Raw genomic sequence first — 24924 nt, forward strand, 5'->3', positions numbered from 1 at the left:
CTTACCTTTGATATCTAAAACTAAATTTGGCTTCAGCTTGCTGTATATCCTGCCATCTGACTTCATGCTCCAGAACTGACTGTCGGCGTTCTGTTCAAGGGCCAGGCCCAGCTTAGAGCCAGATGTTACAAGGCTGCCCACAATTGTCAGACAGCAGTCTTCTGCTATCTGCATAGTGGAGAAGAATATTCTTAGAAATGGATACACATTTAAATCTCTGAGCAATTAGTCCCTGTGTAAATTGACTTTTAAAAGTATCTTAGTTCCTAGCTTCATTTAGCCCACATAAGACATTTCAGCTTTCAGCCAAGGTTACTGAAATCAGACAACAAATATTTATGCCCTTTATTCCAGATAACTTGAGTGCAGGAAAATTTCCCAATTCTTGTCCATTGTAAGAAACTTCTCCCTTTGTGAGATTCTCTATCTCACCAGTAAAGGAAGCCTATCGTGTTATTTTCCCCTCTCAGAAATGACCATGATCTGAGGCTGAGTCTGTAGCTAAATCTCTCCAAACACATCCACCTCTGCCCCGCCTGCCCCCTCCAATACATGACTACACCTCTGGTTTTGAAGACAGTTGTAGCACTGGAGCGGCTAAAAGAGTGTTGGAATTGCATTTGTTAGTTTCTCTTGTCTTTCCTTCATGAGCAAAGTCTAAAATTTTATAAAAAGGCAAGCTATCAATCAATAAAAAGGAAAAAAAAAAAAAAGGAAAGAGGGATGCAAAGATTGTATATGTCCTTCTCTGAAGTGACTCTACCTTTAGTTTAAAAATGTATGAGATCCAGATGTGGCCCTCTCTCTCTGGCTAAGCCAACTTGAAAGGTGAAATCACTGCCCTCCCCCCTACGTGGGATCAGACACCCAGGGAAGTGAATCTCCCTGGCAACGTGGAATATGACTCCCAGGGAGGAATGTAGACCTGGCACCGTGGGACGGAGAACATCTTCTTGACCAAAAGGGGGATGTGAAAGGAAATGAAATAAGCTTCAGTGGCAGAGAGATTCCAAAAGGAGCCGAGAGGTCACTCTGGTGGGCACTCTTATGCACACTTTAGACAACCCTTTTTAGGTTCTAAAGAATTGGGGTAGCTGGTGGTGGATACCTGAAACTATCAAACTACAACCCAGAACCCATGAATCTCGAAGACAGTTGTATAAAAATGTAGCTTATGAGGGGTGACAATGGGATTGGGAAAGCCATAAGGACCAAACACCACTTTGTCTAGTTTATGGATGGATGTGTAGAAAAGTAGGGGAAGGAAACAAACAGACAAAGGTACCCAGTGTTCTTTTTTACTTCAATTGCTCTTTTTCACTCTAATTATTATTCTTGTTATTTTTGTGTGTGTGCTAATGAAGGTGTCAGGGATTGATTTAGGTGATGAATGTACAACTATGTAATGGTACTGTAAACAATCGAAAGTACAATTTGTTTTGTATGACTGCGTGGTATGTGAATATATCTCAATAAAATGATGATTTAAAAAAAAAAAAAAATGTATGAGATCACGGGACATTAACACATAATGCTCTAGAAAATGCTTACTAAAAGTGTAGTACTCTATACAGTCTGGATTGTGGATAATCTAGGATAAACTTGACATTTTCTCATTGACCTAGTGAATTAGGAGTTGTTTATAACCTCAATGAAATGTTTAATTGCTGAAAGATACCATTTTCTTGAATTGTTTACAGTAATTCAAAGGTAGACTTTAGCTGCTTATTACGCTTCTATATTACAGCTATTTATGTTTCTCTTGCTGTTTCCTCTATGCATATCTAAATATTACTTCTGTTTACTGAAATGGTGATTTTCCCTCAAGCACAACAGACACAATTAACAAGTCATGCTCCCTTTCCCTGTGTGCCTTCTGCTGACTCATCAGGCACCACGTTTTAAAAAAATTGAGCAACAGTCAAGCCCATAAAATCAAGGACTACAAAAGAATATCTACAATAGAAGCATGAGCTTCTCTCATAAAATCTTACTATCTTCAGCTTTTAAACGACTTTTATGCCAGAAATGATGTGAGAGTGAGATTGGGCCATTGTTCCATTTTATGAGTTGTGACCATGAAAATGGATTGTGTTGTGTATCTGGCATCTTTTTACCCTTCATCCTAGTCTCCAAAACAGAAACAAACCAAGAGTGATTTTTATCGATAGAGCTGGAGTTTATAGCTTATTTCTGTAACAATTAGATTAAGGAAAATGGGGAGAGTAATATAGACACTTCTTTCTCTATTACTAGTCAAGAATCAAGAATAAATATTCTATCTTGGATCAGTGCTAGACTTACCTCCCATTTTAAGTTTCTAGACTGGTCCTATAAGACCCAAGAAATCTTTTCATGAAAAAACTTCAAACATTTCTGAAAATGTTCTAGGAATTGTGAAATAGGATCTACTTGAAGAACAAAAGCACATTAAAGGGTGAGTCACTTGCTAGCAAAGGGATTTAGACTGGTGTCTAATCCTAAAAGCTCACCCTACATTTGATGCATCCTTCTTGATAAATCCAGATCTGGTCATCAGCATGAACGTCCTCCATGACCTGTATTCTAAGAAGCTTCAAATCCTCTAAGTTTCCATTGGTTGACATGAATAACCCTGTTGCTTTGTTTCGAAGTCTGAAATAAATCCGTTTCTAGAAGACAAGAACCCCAGCAGCAGTCACATATAAGTTGAACTGTTAGAATCACCCAGCAAGCAACAAATCAGGGGCAGAATTCAAGGTGAGGTGAGCATTAGAGATAACTAGTATATCCAAGAGTCTCAGAGGTTTTAGTATTTTATCAATGAGAAGAGTCTGACAAAATTTCAAAGAAGTGCTTCGGACAGGGGTCCTGCAGCCACAACCTCTTTGCACCAGAAACGGAGCCCAAATTCAGGGGGTGGGTTGGAGGTGGGAGTGGATTTCAAACTTAAATTTAAAACTAGGACGATGCACTGTATTCACCAAGAAAGAAATTTCAGAGAAAAGTTTGTTTAAAACATGAAGAAAGCAAAAAATACCTGAACAAAAGGCCGTAGAGAACCTATCTGGCGACAGCCACTGAAGTCATACCAATTAGGTATTTCTGCTGGTGACAGTAGAAACTGTTGACCCCTGTAATTGCCATATTCATAAGTAACCCATCTGGGAAAAGAAGTAGATAACTACAGTCAGCGGAAATTTGCATCTGACAATGGGCCCCAATTACGTTTATTTTTAGCGTAATGCCTCCAACTTCTAGACTAAGCTCTATACTTTAAATGGACATAAAGGAAAAAATGAAACTGCTTTATTTTTTAAACACTTAAAGCAGCCATTTCTTGACAAATAGCAATTCTTGATACATGAGTTTTTGTTTCAAAAAGAGCTGTTCTTCAAGAAAAATAGGTTTTTCCTCCAATAAGGCAATGAACTAGGTAGTTTTAGTGGGGCAGCCCAGTCCTTCCTGTGGGCTGTTCATTAACATCTTTGATTTTAATAATGGTTCTTTAAGTTATTTAAATAATTAATATTTTGTAAAGTTCTTGGTGTCTGACACATGGTAAGAGATAACGTGTTAGTTAAAAAATAAAAAGCTAAAACATTTTTTGTTTAAAACCAAAGTAATCTTCCTCACATCCAGACATGTTCTAAAAATACTCAGATCTCTTCCATCCAGAAATGCCTGGTGTCCACTTAAGGAAGAAAGGTTCACCACACAACGAGCATGCAAGTAACCCAACAACCCTCCACTCTTGCTGCTCTATTACATCAAGGGAGAATGCTCTCTTCTTTTAATCCTGGAACTTTAAAATGTTATTATTTTAACCAGCTTACTATAAAAACAAAATATTATTAAAACCTGTTGAAAAACAAAACTATAATTCTATTATGCTAATACTCCGTAATTATTTTTTAAATAGTTATATTCTCCTCCAATATTTGATGCATACAGGTAGACTGTACCTGTTGTTTTTGTGAAAGAAAAATACTTTCCTAAAAACATTACACATTGATAGCCCTTATTCATTTCTGTATCTTATTCTTTCACAATTATTCAAAGTTGAGAAAAATCCTTCCAAGCTGACTTAATCATTTGCATAGCAGATGCAGGTCACCCCTAACCAAAGGAAACTTAATCTCTAGCTCCAAAATCAAAGGGATAAGAAGAAATCAGTTCTCTCTCTTTCCCTCTTACTAGTTAAAAAGTATATTCAGTAAATTTGTTCAGCACTTGTGTCCACAAAGTTCTTATCTTAGAGAAACTAAAAATCTGGAAAAAGAGATGTGACTTTTCCCAATGGGAAAAATGTACTCTGAAAGCATGTAAGTACTAATTCTTATGGAAGACATGGAGTTACATGTCGATTAGTTTAAGCTAATGTAGGAGAGAATGACTGAAAGTGATCTGATCAAACTCAATTTTTCAAAATAATCAATTTATTGTAGGTAACTCACTCACATGCCACCAATAACCTGAAGAGAGCGGATCCGTGTGCTGAATCCTAGGAGTCGGAGATTAACTGTTTCCGAATTAAGTTCAATCTTTTTCCCTTTGAAGTCTTCTCTTTCAAAAAGAATAATTGTTGGTTCTGAAAATTCCTGTTTAGGAACAAAAATAATGTTATTTATTTATGTTAATAACTCAAACTTATGTGAAAATCATCTTGTTACAAGTACAAATCAAAAGATCTCACCAGATTTGGTCTGTTCATAAATTCCCTTTCCCAAGAAGTCGGAGTGTTTATATACTCCAAAGCTAAAAAGACCAAAAGAGCTAAAAGAGGAAGGATGTAGGGACAGAAGTTTTCCCATTGAATAGAAAGGCAGGTTGGCTATAAAGCAGAAAGAAAAAAAAATCCCAGGCACAAAGGAATGGGTAAATGCCTGGAATATCAGCACTTCCAATGTTTTTTTTCCCCCTAATTTAGCCATTTTTATTGGGACAAGTTGGGACTGGAAAGCTGTGGGCAGAAATGGGAGTGTCAGGGGCTGTGGCTGTCTTTAGTGCCCAGTGGCCTAGTGGTGCAGTCGTGTTTCCTAACCAAGCAACCTTCCCCTCGTATGTATTTTCAGTTACCTTGTTTCTTGTGTGTGTATGTGTGTTTTTTCTGTTTTAATTGTGAATAAGACAAATATTCTGTGTACTCATGCTCACCACCAACCATTTTAAAGGGCAATAGCACAAAACTCCACTGATTTTCAGAAGAATAAAAACTTGGCAGCTTATGTATGTTTTTTCAAAATACAAACCCTTATGATCCTAGACTAAGCTCTAATACTAATACTCCTAAGATCATTAATGATACATCAAAAAAACCACAAAAACATCTGGGGATTTACCATTCTTTCTCCACCTGCTTAAAGTCTTCTGTCAAGGGTGTGGTATCTTGCTGCTTCAATTATATGATGTGTCTTGACTTGAAGAAAGGATTTTTTTAAGATCAGGAAACAAAGCAGATTAGTGTGTAGAGGTGGTTTGTATGGTCAAGGAATTAGGTTATACAAAGCACAAAAGAAGGAAACCAAATAAGAAAGAAACAAGATAAAAACTGTAGCAGTATTACTACTTTGCACCTTTCTCTGAGATAGCATGCTAAAGACGTTCTAAACAGTTGTGATGATTAGGTTCATGTGTCAACTTGGCCAGGTGATGGTGTCCAAGTGTCTGGTCAAGCAAGCACTGGCCTAACCATTACTGCAAGGACATTTGTGGCTGGTTAATAAACCAGAAGGCTGGTTTATTAAATCATCAGTCAACTGACTGCACCTGTGACTGATTACATCAACGAAGGGCATGTCTTCCACAATGAGAGAATTCAATCAGCTGGATTTAATCCAATCAGTTGAAGACTTTTAAGGAAGAGAGAGAGGACCTTCACTTCTTCTTTGGCTAGCCAGTGAAGCGTTTCCTGAGAAGTTCATCGAACACCTTCATCGGAGTTGCCAGTTCGTTGCCTGTCCTATGGAATTTGGACTCATGCATCCCCACAGTTGCGTGAGACACTTTTATAAAATCTTATATTTACAGATATCTCTTGTTGGTTCTGTTTCCCTAGAGAACCCTAACTGATACAACAGTCAAGTTTGATATCAAGAATCAAACAATTCTGAAGTATTAAGTCACAATTAAGATGTATATTCTCAATATGGGTAAGGTGTTTATTTAATCATAATCAAAACTTAAAAGGAAATCATATATAAAGTGTCAGAGTGAGGTGAGCATATATGTCAAGTTCTGGTTGAGGGAAGGCATTTGAAATTTTTATTTTTGTTTGTATCCCAAATACTTGTAGATAGATTTTAGAATTCTAGGCAGATTAAATTAATAAATTAGTTACTTAATACTTGTAAGCTAATGAATCTTACCACATCATTCCATGGCTCACTGCTACTATTTTCATATCTCAAGAGAGAACAACATTTTAATTATACAAATAGGCAGGAAGGGATGAGAGAAAGCCAGTTCACATATATTCTTCCTACCTTTAAAACTAAAATCAACAACTACACAAATTTAAAGCTTTTATTCAAGATAGCTACCGAAACTAACAAAATTTTCCAAAACCACAGACACCATCTAGACTTTAACATCCAAAATTTTCCAAAACCATCTAGACTTTAACATCTGAGTATTATTTGTTCTATTGACTACTGCTTTGACTATCAAAATGAAGGATTTCTGTTTCAGAATGGTAGCACAAAATGGTACCTTATAATCTAGATTAGTGATAAACTGGGTGAAGTCATTTGACTGTAAATCTCTAAAGAATTTCTGCAAATCAACAGCAACAAAAAAAAAGACAGGAAACTGAATAGAGAATTGGGCAAAGGATAGAAATAGGCAATTCATTGAACAGGAAACCCAAATGGTTAATAAGTATATGAAATACCAACCACACTAATAGAGAAACACAAATTAACACAACAAGATATTACTTTATCCCTTCTATCAAAGGGACAAAAACGAGGAAGTGAGAGAGTACTCAGCAATGGCCATGATGTGGGAATCAGGAATCCTCACGCACTGCCAGAGGGAGTCTAAAATATGCAGTATTTAGTGAAACTGCATATCCACTGCATGAGATGTGGCAATTCCTCTCTAATACATATCCCCAGGAAACTCTCACACAGGTCCACAGGGATATATGTATGAGGTTTAAAAAGTAAAATACAGTGATGGAATACTTGTATCAATTAGAATAAATAAACTAGATGTACACACAGCCAAATGGACAGCTCTTAGAAAGTTTTTTAATGTAAGTATTGAGTGATGATTCTATCGATGAGAACTATTGCATAATACTATTAATAAAAATTAAGACTATGTATAGATTTTTTTTAAAAACATAAATTTTACAATATTCAAGCTGTATCCCAAACACATAGAAGAGGTGCCTATGAAGGGGAGAGGAATGGAAGTAGGGTGAGACATAAAGTGGAAAGAAACAAAACAGGAGAGGGGCTTTGAACAAACGCATGATGACTGCACCAGGACTCTCAATGCTCAGCACCTGAATGCCGGGAAAACAAGCAAACAAAAGCAATTTAGATGTTAAAGATCTTCAACAGAGATCAAAAAGTGCCACGAAGGAAAGCTTCACTGCAACTGATTTTTCTGCCTCACAGTTTAAGACTACTTGTTCGCATCCATGCTGGCATACTTACAACATCTATAAAACGAAGAGACTTGAAAGTTGCTCCAGGCAGGCATCCCATTGCAGACAGACAGGGATAGTGGCCTTCTTCCAATACGTACTGATTACCAGTGAAATTTTCTCCATCATATGCAACCCAGCTACAGTAGGAAAAAGTGCACACACACAATTAGCATTGTGAGTACTCCTATTTGAGAAGTCTTATTTTTACAGGTAGTCTGCTATAAAATAAACACAATGTTTGTGGCTAACAGTGTTCTTTCCTTAAAAGTACCTGAATATATTTACTGCATTGTATCTTGTGACAAGTTAATATTCATAATGAGTCAGTTGTCAACTCTGTATTTAGGAAATAAAACTTCTATACCCATGTTTGTCCCATGTTTGTACTTCTCCACCTTGCAAACATCCTTGCCCCTCTCATGCATGCCACTGTTCTCCCAGTTATGCAGCTGCAAACCCTTGTGCCATCTCTGAATAATCCTCCTTCAACCTTCATAGCTAGTAAGTCACCAAAGAGGTCTACTGATGTCCTTGCCAAATTTCCCTCATACTTCTCTGTCCTCTTCTCCAGTGCCTCTGCACTGTGCCGGGATTCAAAATACCAGAGTAACTTATACAAGTCACTGGGCCTCAGCATTACTGATAAAATGGTGATAATTTATCAGGCTTCCCTAGAAAAGTTTTTCGATTTTTTTAATCCACAAACATTTATTGAGACTAATTGTGTTAGGACTTTTCCAATGCAGAGGACAGAGCAGAGAACTAAACAAAGTCACTGCTCTCTTGAAGCATATACTCTCCTGAGTTGAGACAGACAATAAATGGGCAACAACAACAAAAAACTATATGTCTGGTGATAAATGAAGCAGGGCAGGGGATAAAGAGGACTTGGGATGGGGTAGAGGCATGTGCTAATAAAGGGTGAACCTGTATGGTAAATCGATGTACTTGAATGCAAAACCAGTGTTCTTTCCACTCTATAATGTTAAATGATATGATTGTGCTGTTAAGACCATTAAGAACTAGATGATTAAAGGCACTATCATTATTACTGGAATCAATTTCTCATCACCTCTGTCACAGCTTGTTTCAACAGTGCCCTGACTAAGTTTCCCTGACCTCAGGTTCCCACCCACCTGCCCTCTCTAATGAAGCTTTTTCAAAACTACTGGTTTCAGCATGGCAATTAAGTGCTCATTGCCTGTCCACCATCTTGTGTTTCCTGTGGCATCCAGCTAAACCGATACGCTCAGAAGGAGCTTTCACAACCTGATCCCACCCTCCCTGTCCAAACTTGCTTCCCTTCTCCCGGGGACAAAGATCTCCCCACTACGGAGGCTGATGTGTGCCCTGATCAGCACACGCACCCAGTCCACCCCAGCTGTGCACTTTTCTTCATGATCCTTTCATCCAGAATGCCCATCCTATTCCTATCTACCATAAAAAATTCTCCCTGGAGGGGTGTTTTGGAGATTATCTAGAGTCCACCTCTCCCCTTGTAGATGAGGGAATGGGCTCAGAGAGCATAGAACCCAGTGTGAATTCCATTACACAATGAGGTGATCTTCAGCTTTTCCAGCCCACACTGATCTCCACGACCTCTGATGACCAGCACTCAGATGCTGCAAAACATACTTTAGTACCAAAACGGCCTTGCATTGTTTGGTGGTTTCCTGTAGTGCCAAGCACCTGACATGTGTCACTAAACAGTTGCTGATGTGTGAATTCTATTACCCCCAAGTGATTAGGCTCTGCCAGTCCATTGTTTTGCTCACCTGCCTCCTAAAACTCTGCAAGACTTTGTAGAGAATGAATCATCAATTTGACTTGCAGTTTCTTCAAAACTTTGACTGCAACCTTGAAACTGGGGTTCCGAAAACAGGTGAATCTTTGAAAAAGGTAAACAGAAACACATTATTTTCCAAAACATATTAACACATTCAGCCTTTGAAATGACGACCCAAATATGACCTGTTAACTCTTATTACAGCAAACTGTTAACAAATTCTTTAATTTTCTATTTCTACATTAACAATCAATTAGAAACATGTTGGCTGCACCATTCATGACGGTTTAATTTAATTCAGAGACATCAAAGGATAACCCAACAATAGAAAAGGCAGCATTTTACAGAACACCCTGTTGTAACAAGCTGTGAGGCATTTTAAAGCTTTATTGTGGCTGAAAGTAATTGCTCATCTGTTCCAATATTAACAATCAACTGTGTTTTGGAAACATACAGTTTAATTTGCCTCCCTCTCAGTGGAAGATACTTGCTGACTTACTGGAATCTGTATATGCCAATAAAGGAAGCTATAGCGTCTCTGCCTCTTTAATCATGGCTGTCTGAACACTTCCATTTAAAGTTGCTACAGAGAGGCAGCATTCAAATGGCTTGAGTGAGAGATATAAAAATGTCTGTTTAATGCAGACATGGCACATTTGAAAATCCATTTTACTATTTAACACAATAACAACATGCTATTTGAAATATTAATCTTAGTGTATTAATGTAAGCTCTGATTATACAAAATTCAGCTTTATATACCAAATGTGTTTTATAAGAAATATTTAGATCTAGGTCAGAATGCTATCAAACTTTAAAGTAAACTTGAATCCTATTTTTAAAACCATTAGACAGTCATGCATAAAAATGGGCTAAAATTAACAAAATATCCCAAGTATCGAACATAAGTTAGGCTTTTAAATGGAAGGCCCCTAATTTTAGAAAATAGAATTGTTTTAAGTTACCTGATTTCTTCTGCTTGGGCCAGTGAAAGAATCCTAAAGATTTTTAAAGGAAAGAGAAAAAGAAGTGAGTAGAGTAGACATCTTTAAAAAGTTTCTCTGACCATTAGCAATTACTGTTAACCTCAGAATATTTTCTATAGCAATCAGTATTATATGAATCAGAAGCACACATTAAAGAAACCCAAAATTCAATGAAATATTTTCACACAAAAATATAATTCCTTACCAAACATATGGGTTGAACAGAAGAGATCTTACAACTTTTACCGCCCCAGTCTTCAAAACTGGCATAAAAGCCTTTATCCAATATATATTGTTCTCCCATAAAGTCAGGATTTTCATAGGCTACCCATCTAAAGAAACAAAAACACCAACTTATAGTTCATCTCTTACATATAAAATAAAACTATCAAACACATATGGGTATATGTGCATTATACAGAAATTTTCATTTGTTTTACTAATCAGGAAGCTTAATTTTTCTGATTCTCTATTAATGTTACAGGAGCAGACAGATTTGTATATAGGACAAATCAAAATGGTAAGTGAAAGAATATCTTTACACAAACTTTTTGGTGTTCTCACTTAGTAAATCCTATTCTGTGACAAAGCTCCAATGGGGACACTAGTTTCTGTTTTGTTTTTACTTTTTTTTAATTCATTTTTATTGAGATATATTCATATACCATGCAGTCATACAAAACAAAGCATACATTCAGTTGTTTACAGCACCATTATATAGTTGTGCATTCATCACCAAAATTAATTTTTGACATTTTCATTACCACACACACAAAAATAATAAGAATAAAAATTAAAGTGAAAAAGAACAATTAAAGTAAAAAAGAACACTGGGTGTCTTTTTTTTTTCTTCTTCCCCCATTTTTCTACTCATCCATCCCTAAACTAGACAAAGGGGAGTGTGGTCATATGGCTTTCCCAATCACATTGTCACCCCTCATAAGCTACATTTTTATACAATCGTCTTCAAGATTCATGGGTTCTGGGTTGTAGTTTGATAGTTTCAGGTAATTACTGCTAGCTATTTCAACTCATTAGAACGTAAAAAGCGTTGTCTATATGTGCGTAAGAGTGCCCACCAGAGTGACCTCTCAGCTCCTTTTGGAATCTCTCTGCCACTGAAGCTTATTTCATTTCCTTTCGCATCCCCCTTTTGGTCAAGAAGATGTTCTCCATCCCACGATGCTGGGTCTAGATTCCTCCCCGGGAGTCACAGTCCATGCTGCCAGGCAGATTCACTCCCCTGGGTGTCAGATCCCATGTAGTGGGGAGGGCAGTGATTTCACCTGCCAAGTTGTCTTAGCTAGAGAGAGAGGGCCACATCTGAGCAACAAAGAGGCATTCAAGAGGAGGCTCTTAGGCACAATTATAGGGAGGCCTAGCATCTCCTTTGCAGCAACTGTCTTCCCAAGGGCAAGTCCTGTGGTAGAGGGCTCAGATCATCAAACCACCAGGGGGATACTAGTTTTTTTCTTGCAATTCTATTCTAAAGAAACAATTTGGACTTTAAAGAAGAACCTGTAAAGTTCTTTTAATAAGCAAGCAAGAATTCTTTTTGTTATCAACATTAAAAGTATTTTTTGTAGAAAGACCTTACAGGAAACTGTGTCTTTATTGCACAATAAACCACACTGAAAAAAAAAAAAATTAACAGGAGAAATGCTGCTGACATCGTGTGCAATCGCAGGGTACCTGGGTACCTGCATGTACTGCCTCAGGCTTGTCACACGTTACCAAGGGCAGCGACAGCAGAACAGGGGCATGCAGCACTACTCTGTGGCAGGAGGATCTGCATCAAGAAAACATCATTTACAAAACCAGATTTAAAAAAAAAACTGAAAAATTAAAGATAAGCCTTATTACCAAAAAAAGTGATTCTGGCAGCACTCTGGGTCTATAACAAGTAAGAAGAGAAGGGAGGGTTAAAAGCCTTTTCATTGATTGTTAACTTCAGGGTCAGTGGGGACAGGACATGTCCACCCTGAGGGGAAAAGCCGGTGGGGGGTGGGGGGAGAGGACTGAACACACAGGAGAGGGGCAAAAACTGAGTAAGCCCCGGGAGGAGCTTTATCCTATACCTGTTTTTTTTTTCTTTTTTTTTTTAAATAGCAACTATGATACTATATTCTCTCAAAAACTAAATTACTTTTAAGTAAACACCCAACACACAGCCTATCTAATTCACTTAAGCAGAAGAAACAATATATTAAGAAGTTACTCTAATTGACAATAGTGTTTTCCTTCTAATATACAGCCCTAGATGAATAACCCATGATTATGGGGGAAAACAAAAAGCAAAAAAAACCCCACACAAACAAACAAACCACTCAGAGATTTTCTGGTATATCTACGATCTAGAGTCTACTTTCTTGGACTATACTTAAGAAGAAAATTCCTCACGGTTCTTGTTTAAATGCATTCTGCACGTATGAATCAACACTTGTTTGCTTATAAGATGGGTGGGTGTGGGGGAGGGAAGTGCAAGTACAAGCAGGTCACAGCCTGTTGGAATAAATGCTCAGAATTTAAGGGCGGCAATGCAAACCAGCTCTCCTGTGAAAGGCATAAACAATTTAAAGCAATTTTATTTGTCATCTGAACTCGAGAAATATTCCTTTATGCTCTTACTTCTAAAATACTAGCCCAGTTTCCACTATTTGGGCAAGAGCATAGCACAGAACTAGACACTGATGAGCAGGGCTGGGTAAAGGTGTTTCCTTTGATGTCCCAATAAGAAATGGAAGGCAGCTCCTAAAACCACAATAGTTGGATTCACAAGTATCTTTCTTGAAGTCTGTCCTCTGTTTCAGAGTTAATAGCAAGTTTACTACCCAGGGAATTAGCCAGCTGGCAGTGAACCTCCTGGATGACACAGAATAAAATTAAAGATTTTTTTCTGACTTCAAGTTCCACATTAAGAAATAAAGATCCAAACAGCAATGCTTATCTACCAATAAGAATAAAGCCATTAAAATAAAAAAATTTTTTGGAATTCTTAATAATTAATAAGCCAGTCTCCCCCTCATCTTGGTACATCCAAACCTTCTTGTCCTTCAAGGCCCCACTCCAACGCCTCCTCCTCTACGAGGTCTTCCCTGTGCCCAGTAATCTCTCCTTGTGGTAGATTCCCAACGTATTTTGTCTCTACTTATTTTGTAGCAAATATTATGTTTTACATAAATATTGTGACTTTTTTGAGGACATGATATAATGCTTTACACATAATAATGTTTACAAATAATAAATATTGTCAAATGACCAACTGAATGAAATACACAGAAGCACTGGGCCCTGGTAAATACAGAAGACATTCTATAACCACTGGGTATGAAGAATTTAAAAGGAAATGGTGTGTGTGTATGTGTGTGTATTCAGCTTCCCCCGATAAGAAAACTCAATTGCCATACCCAGAAAAAAGCCTAAGCCAGGAAATGCGACTAGAAATGACTAAAAATAGAAACTTACAAAAGCAACATTTTATAAAGGAAACTGATTTCCAATCAGCAAGGGCTGGGTAACAAGGAAAAGGGACTGGCTCCAGCTCTAGGCACAATAATTCTACCTCTACTAACAACATAATCTACATAAATTCCTTAAGGGGATTCTACCCAGTATCCACTGGCTTCCTTTCCTAGGTGGATGTCCAGACTCTGACTACCAGTGCCAGCACACCTAGTGAGTATGGGAATGTACAACTGACAACAAAAAGACAACCCAATTAAAAACTGGACAAAGAGCTTAAACAGAACTTACAGAAATAGCCACTAAGCAAATAAAAAGATGCTCAACATCATTAGTCATTGGGGAAATGCAAATCAAAACTGCAATGAGATACTATTGCATACCCACTAGGATGGCTATTACTTTAAAAATGGAAAATAAGTGCTGGCAAGGATGTGGGAGAAATAGGAACCTCGTGCATTGCTGGTGGGAATGTAAAATGGTGTAGCCACTGTGGAAAACAGTTTGGCAATTCCTCAGAAAGTTAAATATAAAACTACCTTATAACCCAGCAATCTCACTCTTTTATATATACCCACAAGGTATATACCAACAAGGGACTCGAACAGATATTTGCACACCAATGTTCATAAGGGCATTATTCACAATTGCCAAAAGATGGAAGCAGCCCAAGTTGTCCATCAGCAGATGAATGGATAAACAAAATTGTGGTATAAACATATCATGGAATATTATTCAGCTGTAAAAAGGAATGACGTTCTGATACATGCTACATCATGGATGAACCTTGAAGAATATCATGTTGAGTTTAATAAGCCAGGTACAAAAGGACCAATATTATATGACCTTACTTACATGACATAATTAGAATATGCAAATTTGTAGAATCAGAAATTAGAATACAGGTTACAGTGACAGGGATACAGGTGGGAAGTGGGGAGTTAATGATGAATTGGTGCAGAGCTTCTGTTTGAGATGATGGAAAAGTTTTGGTAATGTATGGTTTTGATGGTAGCACATTATTGTGAGTGTATTTACCACCACTGAACTATATACTTACAAGTAGTTAAAATAATTTTAGGTTGTATATATGTTACCAGAATAAAAATCAAAATACCCACTCCCTCCAAAAATATACAACTGTTTCACCAGATTGAGTTGGTCACTGTATTTTCCCTTCAAATTGTTAACTTTAAAGAAAATCGAAATACTGTGAGCCACGACAACACTTCATATGTCTTCTGTCATACCATACTTTTTGTAGACAGTCAACTATGATTCTAAATTGTTGGCATTCCAGAATCAGACCCAGCAGAAGGTATTTCCTGCTAAGAACGAAAGGCCTGAAAATACTATGGTAATAGGTATTAAATGATTGTTCAGTTTTTAGCTGTTAGTTATTTATTTTTTGAGTGCCTATTCTGTGTCAGAGACCCACAAATCAAGGTTTAACCCATGGTTAAAATCCATATTGAGTTATATCACTTACACTCCACTCAGTACATTAATAGACTGCGTCTTTACTCCATATCCAGTCTCCTTTAAATTAGCAACAATTCCTAATACATCAATACTGGAACCTTTGGATCCAAAGTTTTTTTCACTGTACATTATCATGTGAGCATTCGAAAAATCCTGTTGGAAAAAAAATTAAAAATCAATGGCTACCTATTCATTATCAACCCCCCCCCCCAAGTATTAGCCATTAACTTTTCTTTAACTTACACCTAATATAGGTCGTAAAGACTGAATTTCTCCATTGTAACCTCCCCAGTCTTTCCAGTCCTTGTATTCTCCTTCTTCTAGCAAATACTGATGACCTGTAAATCCAGGTTTCTCATAAGCAACCCAACTGCAATAGAAAGAACATGAAGGAATAAATAGAATTAAAATTTTTCCAATGTATGGACCAATTTCACTGATATACAAATAGTTATAAAGTTAGACATGGACCCATGTATTACGACTATTGGAATTCTTCTCTAAAATTTAAGAAGATAACAGAATGGTCCCAAGAAAACAACCTAAAAAGCATACTTCAGGACTTCTATAAAAGGAATGGGGTGGGGGTGTTTGTGTGTAGGTGTGTGTTGTGGGTGTGTACACATAATAACGGACTCAAAAAAACTCAGCAAGTAAAATTAGATAAACTTTCTTCAATAGCAAGTAAAAGATTATGCATTTTTGGCTATTTACAAGAACAATTTCAGTGCATACATGAAAAGGAAATGTACAAAATCTATAAAATGATCACAAACATTAGAAAGCAAACTGTCTAAAGTCCAATTGTTTGGAGCATAATACTAATAAACAAGACTGTAGAGCTGATCAGTCCGGATGGATCCATTTATCAGCACTGCTTCATTGACTGATCCCAAACCAGCCCCTCAAACTCCTCTATCTCAAATCCAGGCCTCAACAGGCTGAGGAGAACATGGACACAGCTGTTCAAATTCTCCATACCATAAAGTCAGGAATGTTGTCTCTGGTGAAAAAAAGGCATGTTTATTATTTTATTAAGAAAAAAAAAATCCTTACAGGTTATCCCCGTCTACTTACATGCCTCTTAAAACTTTCATAGATCCCACTGACGTAAATGGCAAACAATCATCTGCACTTGTTTCATCTGTTTCACCTCCTTCCAAGATAAAACTGTACATTTCTGTTTCTAGTTCCATACATTTTCCTTCAAAGAAAGGCTTTTCATAAATAACTGCCTACAATAGAAATGAGATATACCAGCAGTTTGTAAGAAGCTAAATATCTCAATAGCTGAACATTAAATCAGTCACTTAATGCCATTAATTCCTGGAACACAAATTAAAATTTTCTAATTCTACTTTTTAAATTAACTAAGTAACAGCATCTTATAATATACTGAAACAACTCAGGCTCCCGGCCCCACCCCCCACCCCCCACCATGTGGTATGGCCCAATGCCAAGGTTCAAAAACAGTTTCTAAATAATGGGTTTTTGTTCCATGCCTGGAACTGATATTTAAGATTTTGCTTAGGCAGAATTAAGGAACCAGAGGACTGTAAAGTTGCTTTAAAAATGAAACAACCTATAGCATCAAAGTATGTGGCATAGATGTAAGAAATAGGAATAGAAAGAGCATTTTGGTAGGGGAAGCTTGTCTCAAAAAGAAAAAAATATTTTCCTGGCTAATTGGCAAGCAGCAACAGGCCCTGCAATTAGTAAACAACAACCACAAATTAGGTACAGTTAACAACAGCGAACCTTTTGGGCCATAGCTGCATGTGCTGTTGGTGATAACTACTGCCATTAGCATTATCTTCCGGCCTGCCAGAAGGACAGCACATGTAAACTGCAACTTCTTTGGGCTACAATTGGAGGTTTATATGTGAAGTCACACAAGCATTATGTTCATGAAGATGGAGTAGGAATAAAATTTAAAATAAATATTTTTTTACCTTTGGATCTGTAGGGAATTCAACTTTACGGCCACCCTGAAAAGAAAAATAAAAAGTGAGTGAAGCCGTTTTTCATGAGATACATCATCATTTTGTATTACTCACTTTGTATTGTATCAACAGTAAGCCGCTGAACCTCACAGGATTAAGTTCCTGTTTGTTTTAATTTACATGAGACAGTTTTGCAATTACCAACAACACAGATGAGACAATGAGGAATACAGTCTAGTCTAATGTTGGTGGCCGATATGCTGAATGTGTATCGTGCCTTTTTTGACCCACTAAGATTTTGTTTTGTTTGGGTTTTAGTTTTTTAACTCAGAAAATTTCTCACAAAAATCTGTACTTCTTGTTTCTCTTGAAAAACTACCCTAAGTTCTGCCATCCCTGGGCCCCTGTTCTCACAGGCGTCGCTTCACCTCCTCCAGTGATTAAACCTGCACTGGGCTGTGTGTGGGAGCCACCACGACGGGCTCCCATTTGCCAGCCTCCACCGTTCGCTTTGGGTTAACTCCCGGACGGCCTTGCACATCCATATTTTCTGTTTGGTCCCTGGAGGCATTTGATGTTGCATCCTACGGCCTACAAACCTGTTACGGTTCACACAAGTTCATAATAGCATCTGGACCAGCTGTTGGAATAATTAAACTATTAGGTAAAATTTAAAACATCCCAAAGGACTGATCCACTTTTGTAATAAAAAGGTGTTTTGTTTTGTTTTGTTTTTAATCTCAAAAAAACTCACTAAAATAAACCAAATAAAAGGTACTATGAAAAATTAAACAGATCAGCAAGAGTTAACATCCTCAGCAGGAAAAGTCAGAGGCATATTTTTCACCATCTTTACATCTTTAACAACTTAAAAAAAAAAAAAGTGCAAAGATGCTCAAATGCACCCAATGAGCTGTAATTACAAAGGAATGTGGCTGATTTTATCAACAAACCAGCATTTATACAACCAAATAAGTGCCTCCTTCTAAAGTACTCCTTTTCAAACACCCTAAATTTAACAGTTTAATAAATCATCATTAAAAACTACTTTCAAAACTTGGGGCAATTTTTTGCTTTCATAATGCTAATAAAACTTTGTTCTTTGAAGGAGGATTTAATTTTAGAAAAAACAAAAAAAGACAAAATCGTTTGTGTTAGGACCAGTAAATATGTGGGCATTTAACCACATGCTTTAGCAGGAGGGGTAAAAGTAAGAGAAGAGTTGTCCTCCTGACTTTCTAATTTGTCTCAAATTGACTCTAAAGACAACTGCAAAGTGGTGTTTCACAAACAGGCTTGTAATAGGAGCCTCCCTTCCATGCAGGGGGCCACCCTGCTCAACACTGGGGGGCGAGACAGATGGGGGGTTCCTCTGGAACTTATGGGCTCACAGGAGAGACAGACAAAGGACAGTGAGAAGTAGAGGGAACATGAGGCTCTAAGTCAGACACTGGGGGAGCCAACCCTCATTTGGCCTCAGCTGCCCCAAAGTACTGGCCCGTTCAGCCTGTGTCCCGAAGAAGGATTTGTTTTTCCAGAAAGGTTTAGTTGTTCACGTTCTTCCAGTATTAAACCTATAAGAGGCTGAAGCTCCGTGCACACATCTGCACGCACGCAAGGCTGAGGATGCCTTGGAAGCAAAGGACAGTGTTTTTATCTGCAGCATCTAGCAAGTTATGCCATTATTTCTGTTCAGCAATAGGTCCCATTGATTAGGTATTTGTTTTTAAAAAATTACATTATGGCCTCCAAGTCACATCCTGTGAAGATCGATGTCAAGCTGGCAAAGAATCACTGACCCCAAGAACACGCTGGTTTCATTTTTACCATTTTCAGAGGCCGCATGGATCCGATGTACGCTTCTTCCGTACCCCAGAAGGATAAGTCAGGGTATTCGCCAGGTTCAAGGATAAAAGGGACACCCTGAAATCCAGGTTCTTCATAAATCAGCCACCTGCGTAAGCACCAAGGAAGGAAAGAAATTGAGACAACTCATCATTGATTTGTTTTTCCTCCTCTCCCCTCCCCACTGACAAGAGAGGAAAAGAGCAGAAGATGTGGATCCATATGACATCAGAATGGTATCAGAATGAGGAAGAAAAGGAATAAGCTATTATTTGCTCCTTTTCCTTTTCTTCTTGGCTGATTTTACCTACATTAATTTTACATTATTATTTGCTCCTAAGTGTAAACATTTCTATTAGTTCCAAGTAATAAAAGTGGCTATCTTGTTGTGCTGTATGTATTTAGAGAGGCTCTAGCTAGGTAGTCTTAAGTTTTGCTTTAAAAGGCTAAACCTCACTTGTAACCAAAGAGTAAGGTGTTTACCTAGTCATTTTTCATGGTGTTAAAAATTAATATCAGCTAACATCTACCTAGAGCTTATGAGGAATGCCACCCAGAATTTCATGTAATCCTCACAACAATGCTATGAGGAAGGAATATTACTGTCCCCATTTCACAGGTGAACTTAAGTAAAGTAAATTGCCCAAGACCACATAGCTAGAAGTGCCAAAGGGCTGGGTGATCCAAGTTGGCTCCTCGTCATTTTTTTAATGGCAATTTTTCTAACTACAGACAGCTCACTGAACATGGTTTACTCTTTTCACAATGACTCAGGATCATCATGGTAAGCATGACTTGGGGAGCTGTGGTATCCCCAGTGCTCTGAAGGTCTGTAGGGCTGCTTGGTCCTAGGCTGCTTTTTGAGTCCTTTGGCCTGATTTTTATGGCTTTTCTTTACCCCACCCTTCTTATCAGGCTTGTCAGCTGTAACTTCTGCTGTGGTTAGGGCTCCAGCAGCCCCACCCTCCTCTAATGTGCTAGAAACAGGAAACCAAAAATCATGCCTGTTAGAACTGGCTCTAAAGACCACATAGCCTTGTAAATTTATTGGCTCCTGGGAGGGATCTGAAAAGGTAAGATTGCTGGAGAATGACTTTTATGTAAGAGAGATGTTTTCATTTCTTTGGCTGCTCAAGAAAATATCACGCAATGGACTGGCTTAAAAATGGGGATTTAATGGCTCTGTTTTGAGGTTAGGAACAAAGTCCAAATCAAGGCAGCGTCAAGGCCATGCTTTCTCCCCAAAGACTGCGGTGTGCCGGGGCTGGCTGCTGGCGACCCTTGGTCCCTAGGTTGTCAGATGGCAAGCACATGGCAGCATTCCCTGGTCTCTCCTTTCTCCTCTGGGTGCCACAGACATTCAGCTTCTGGCTGCTCCCTCTGTGGCTTTCTCTCTGTCTGAATTTCATTTCCTTTATAAAGGACTCCCGTAATAGGATTAACACCCATCCCGACTGAGGTGAAGTGTGACACACCTTAACTGAAGTAACCTCATGGGAAGTTCCTACTTACAATGGGTTCACACTCACAGGAATGGATTAAGTTTAAGAATGTGTTTTTCTGAGGTTCCTACAGCTGCAGATCACAAGCGGTGTCAATGTACCCCTAAATAAAAAAATATAGAGTTCTGGTTGATCACTTAGTCTCCAATTCTTTGTTAGTGTAGCTAAAATGTCCTACTTGTGGTTCTCCACCACGTTTCCTGGAACACTAACACAAGAAAAAATCAGCTATAAATGAAATCTTTTACCAGCAAAATGGGTCTGATTCTTTCCTCTTTGCTTTCATCTTTTTCCCCAGTTTTGGCCCAAAGGCATATTTTTTGGTGATGGTTTGAGTTAAAGATTCCCCTGGATAAATCCGTAACTTGATAAGACTTGTTAAGTATACGTGGACTCACAAACAGAATCCTACTAAAGCTCTGCCAAAATCCACAGAGAAAAAGAACGTTGGGAGGCTGTGGGTGGTGTATGGGTGGGGAATCCAAACTCACCTACAAGTGGGGATAATAATAGCTTGGGCTGGCGGAGGAGGGGAGGGATGACAACGAGGAGACATGAATGGGGTGGGAGCTTCTGAGATGCTGGTAATGTTCTATTTCTTGATCTGGGTGATGGTTACACTTGTTTATTCACTTTGTGAAAATTCACTCAGCTTGTACACTTACGCTTTGTTGTGTTCCTTTTTGTATGACTGTTATACTTCAATAAAAAAAAAATTTAGAAAAGAAAAAGAGGCTTATCTTTTATGTTCAGTCCTATTCCCTAAACCTAAAACACAAAATAGAGGCTAAGGATGATGGGATGCTTTCAAACTTCCTTACATTTAAAGCATGGCAATTAAGAATGTATTACATATTTTTCGGAGCTCAGAATTATCACAGTCACACTACACATGGATTTGGAGCCACAATGGCAGTTCTGTCATAAATTGTATAAGTTGGCAACAAAGTCAGGGGCCTTGAAGTCTGGCTCCTTCACAAATGAACAGTTCATTTTTCACAAGCCAAATGGCTTATGGCTCCTGAACAAATGATTCTGAGATTCTGAAATTATGCTTACCAAAGTATCCTTTCCATGAGTCTTTCCTTCCGTAATATGAGTTCTGAAATTTATTCATCTGATACAAAAAATTTAACTTACTTTGAAGCACATGGTTTAGTCACATAACATTTATGTAAGGAGGGTAATTTTGGGTAAAGGGGACTTTGTTAAAAAAAAAAAACAACACATAAACTGATACATTTGAAAAGAATACTCTTCTGGAGAGTACCCAGACATTTAGGAATTTTGGGTGAATTCTAGAATTTAAAAACTCATATACAGAGCATACATGATTTATTTTTCCTCAATTCTGTTCCAACAAGATACATTATTCATAAGGCCCTCAGTAAAGGGAGAAACAAATTTCAGGCAGGGTTTCCAGTTTCCAAAGGTACTTTTATATTTCCATGTACTCAGGTAATGACTTTTGGCCTATATTATGAATAAACAGTATGACTAAAGGTTTGAGCTTATTTTTTTATTTTTAACAAACATGTAAACTAAATGTAAACTAAATGTATACATACAAATGAAAATTGAAGTAATTACAATGCCTACTCACAAATTGAACATTTGTACAATCACTCTTTAGGAAATACCCTTTGAGTCACACAAGAAAAATTGGTCTTATCTTGTTTACATGTTCTTAAACCAAAAACAGTATTTCCAGCTAGATCACATGCCTTATTCCCCAGACATGAATGTACACAATGCAGCCATTTACAGAAACCGTGTGGATATTCAAAGGATTAAATGTGAGTGTGCCGACTTTGAGGTTATTTGAAAGAGGGTGGGCTATGAATCTCGGAGAGGAGAAGGAACCTTTACAACGGGGCAGTGTGGGAGGCACTGCTTCAACCACTCGGTGACCTGGTCAGCACGCGCCACCTGATGCGATGCAGCACGAAAACACAGCCCTGCCTACACCACGTACCCCGCCCAAACTCTCATCACACCTCTAGACCGAACCCCTGGAAATTCAGGGGAGAGATGAACAAATTAGATAATGCCATGAGGAAACATGCAGAAAAATCCAGAAAATGGCACATTCTATATGACAGCTGGCATAAATTCTTTTAAAAAGTCAGTGGCATGTGAAACAAAAAGGGGGTACTTTTGGGATTAAAAGAGATCAAAAAGATAGAACCAAATATATTATACGAAACTTGATTAGACCCTGGTTAAAATGAAGGAAAAAAAAAAAAGAATCTATGAAAGACATTCCTGAGACAATTGGGAAAGTCTGATTATGGGCTATAGATTACCTATCACAGGCTTATTGTTAATTTTCTTAGGTGTGACAATAATAGTAGTTATACAAGAGAATGTCATTATAAAGAGATTCAGGCTGAAATATTTAGGAATCAAGAGTTATAATACTTGCAACTCATTTTCAAATGTTCAGAAAAAATGATAAAGTAAATATGGCAAATGTGAACTATTATTGGATCTAAGTGGGGAATATATGGATGTCCACTGAACTATACTATCTATTTTTGTGTGTGTTTGAAAATGTTCATAATAAAAATTGGGGCTCTGGTATGATACACTCCACAATAAAATACACACATTGTAATATTATATGGAAGTGCAAAAAGAATGAAATACAGGTATACTCATTAATATGGGTAATCTTAGAAATGATGTAGAGTAAAAAGAACAAGGTACAGAGGCGTTTGAGAAGATTATTAGCAAGTTCAAAATCAAAACAAAAACATGTTTAAGGACACATATTATAGGGCAAAGCTGTAAAATAAGAGAATGAGAAAAACACAAAATTCAGGAGTGGTCACGTGTGGAGTTGGCAAGAGGACAGGTCCAGGGCAGGGTATGTGAGGTAGTGTTGGCAATGGTCTAGGTTGTCAGTTGAGTGATGGGATCATGGGGGGTTGTTTTTTTATTAAAATTCATAACTCACATATATGTAGGCATATTCTTCTATATTTATCAAATATTTCTTAATAAAAATGATCAAAGAATATTTGGTCATTAAAAAATAAGGTCCCTTGACTTGCAGGCAGAACACCTGCATTCTAGTACGGCTACCAACTGTGCTAGAATTAGCTCTAAATTCAGAAAAGTGAGCAAAGCCTGTCTTCCTTGGTTAAATGATGGTGTTGGAGCAGATAATCCTTATGCAATCTTTTGACTAAAATTCTTTGTTTCTGTTTATTGGAAACATTCCAAAAATAAAACATAACAAACATAACTCATCTCACCTCTGGGTAGATGAGTACTGGGATTAGCCAGCTGCTTTTAAAGCAAAGGTTTAAAAACCAGTTATAATCGAAAGTATGATTTGTTTTGTATGACTGCGTGGTATGTGAATATATCTCAATAAAATGAAGATTAAAAAAAAAATTAAAAAAAAAAAAACAAAAAAAAAACCAGTTATGCTGTCCCAATCAAAATTACAACAGCATTCCTGAAGAAATGGAAAAGCCATTCATCAAATTCATATGGAAGGGCAAGGGACCCTAAATAGCTAAAAGATCTTGAAAAGGAAGAACAAAGTTGGTAGACTTATATTTCCCCATTTTAAAACTTATTACAAAGTTACAGTAACCAAAGCAGTATGGTACTGTATACAATAGAATATTGAGTGGCTATAAGAAGGAATGAAGCTGTGAGACATGCAACTAGGTGAATGGATCTTGAGTACAACACTTTGAATGAAGTATGCCAAAAACAAGAGGACAAACATTATAATGTCTCTCAAATATGGACTAACTATAACGTGTAAACTCTGAAAATTGAATCTTAGAGCACAGCTTTTCAGGGGAATGATTATTGTCCCTAGATTGTAGGCTCTTACAGCAGTCACATCTATTCCTGAGTCGTAATAGTTATCTCTAACTTCTGAGATGCTGAGCTCCTTGCGTATTACCTGGTTGGTCTCTGGAACTTTGGGTATCTGTGTGACACATGAGACTCGGAGCTAGAACTTGGCAGCTATGAATGTCACAGTATTACCCCACATGGTAACTGCTGAAAGAACTGAAAAAGAGTTCAGACTTCAATTAGAGATATGAACAAAGTGGATCTGGTTAGGACTAAGGCAAATCAGGCCAAAGGGTAAAGGATGATACGTACTGGGTTTTAAAACTACAAGTTTTGTGCGAGATCAAGTGAGGAGATGTTTACTTGGTGCAGGATCTATATTTTCTGTAGCACACTAGAAAATTTAACTTGTACGATCAGTTTGTTCAAATACCATAGGTTCAAGGAGCTCTGAATG

At 37.6% G+C, this 24924-nt stretch overlaps 1 protein-coding gene across 1 annotated transcript in view; it reads right to left on the reverse strand.

Moving 5' to 3' along the window:
* The window catches only part of CRYBG1 (crystallin beta-gamma domain containing 1), a 236533-nt gene that overhangs the window by 7091 nt on the left and 204518 nt on the right, over positions 1–24924 (reverse strand). The window contains exons 9-21 of the mRNA XM_037842265.1: positions 19126–19252; positions 17308–17343; positions 16433–16590; positions 15599–15725; positions 15363–15508; positions 10617–10743; positions 10391–10423; positions 9415–9527; positions 7647–7776; positions 4441–4580; positions 3020–3143; positions 2493–2651; positions 6–168 (exon numbers count right to left, since the gene is read on the reverse strand). Of these exons, the coding sequence (XP_037698193.1) occupies positions 6–168; positions 2493–2651; positions 3020–3143; positions 4441–4580; positions 7647–7776; positions 9415–9527; positions 10391–10423; positions 10617–10743; positions 15363–15508; positions 15599–15725; positions 16433–16590; positions 17308–17343; positions 19126–19252 (1583 nt within the window). The remainder of the gene's footprint in view (positions 1–5; positions 169–2492; positions 2652–3019; positions 3144–4440; positions 4581–7646; positions 7777–9414; positions 9528–10390; positions 10424–10616; positions 10744–15362; positions 15509–15598; positions 15726–16432; positions 16591–17307; positions 17344–19125; positions 19253–24924) is intronic.

Source organism: Choloepus didactylus, chromosome 7 (genome assembly GCF_015220235.1).
Source record: "Choloepus didactylus isolate mChoDid1 chromosome 7, mChoDid1.pri, whole genome shotgun sequence".
In the NCBI taxonomy this organism is placed as follows: domain Eukaryota; kingdom Metazoa; phylum Chordata; class Mammalia; order Pilosa; family Megalonychidae; genus Choloepus; species Choloepus didactylus.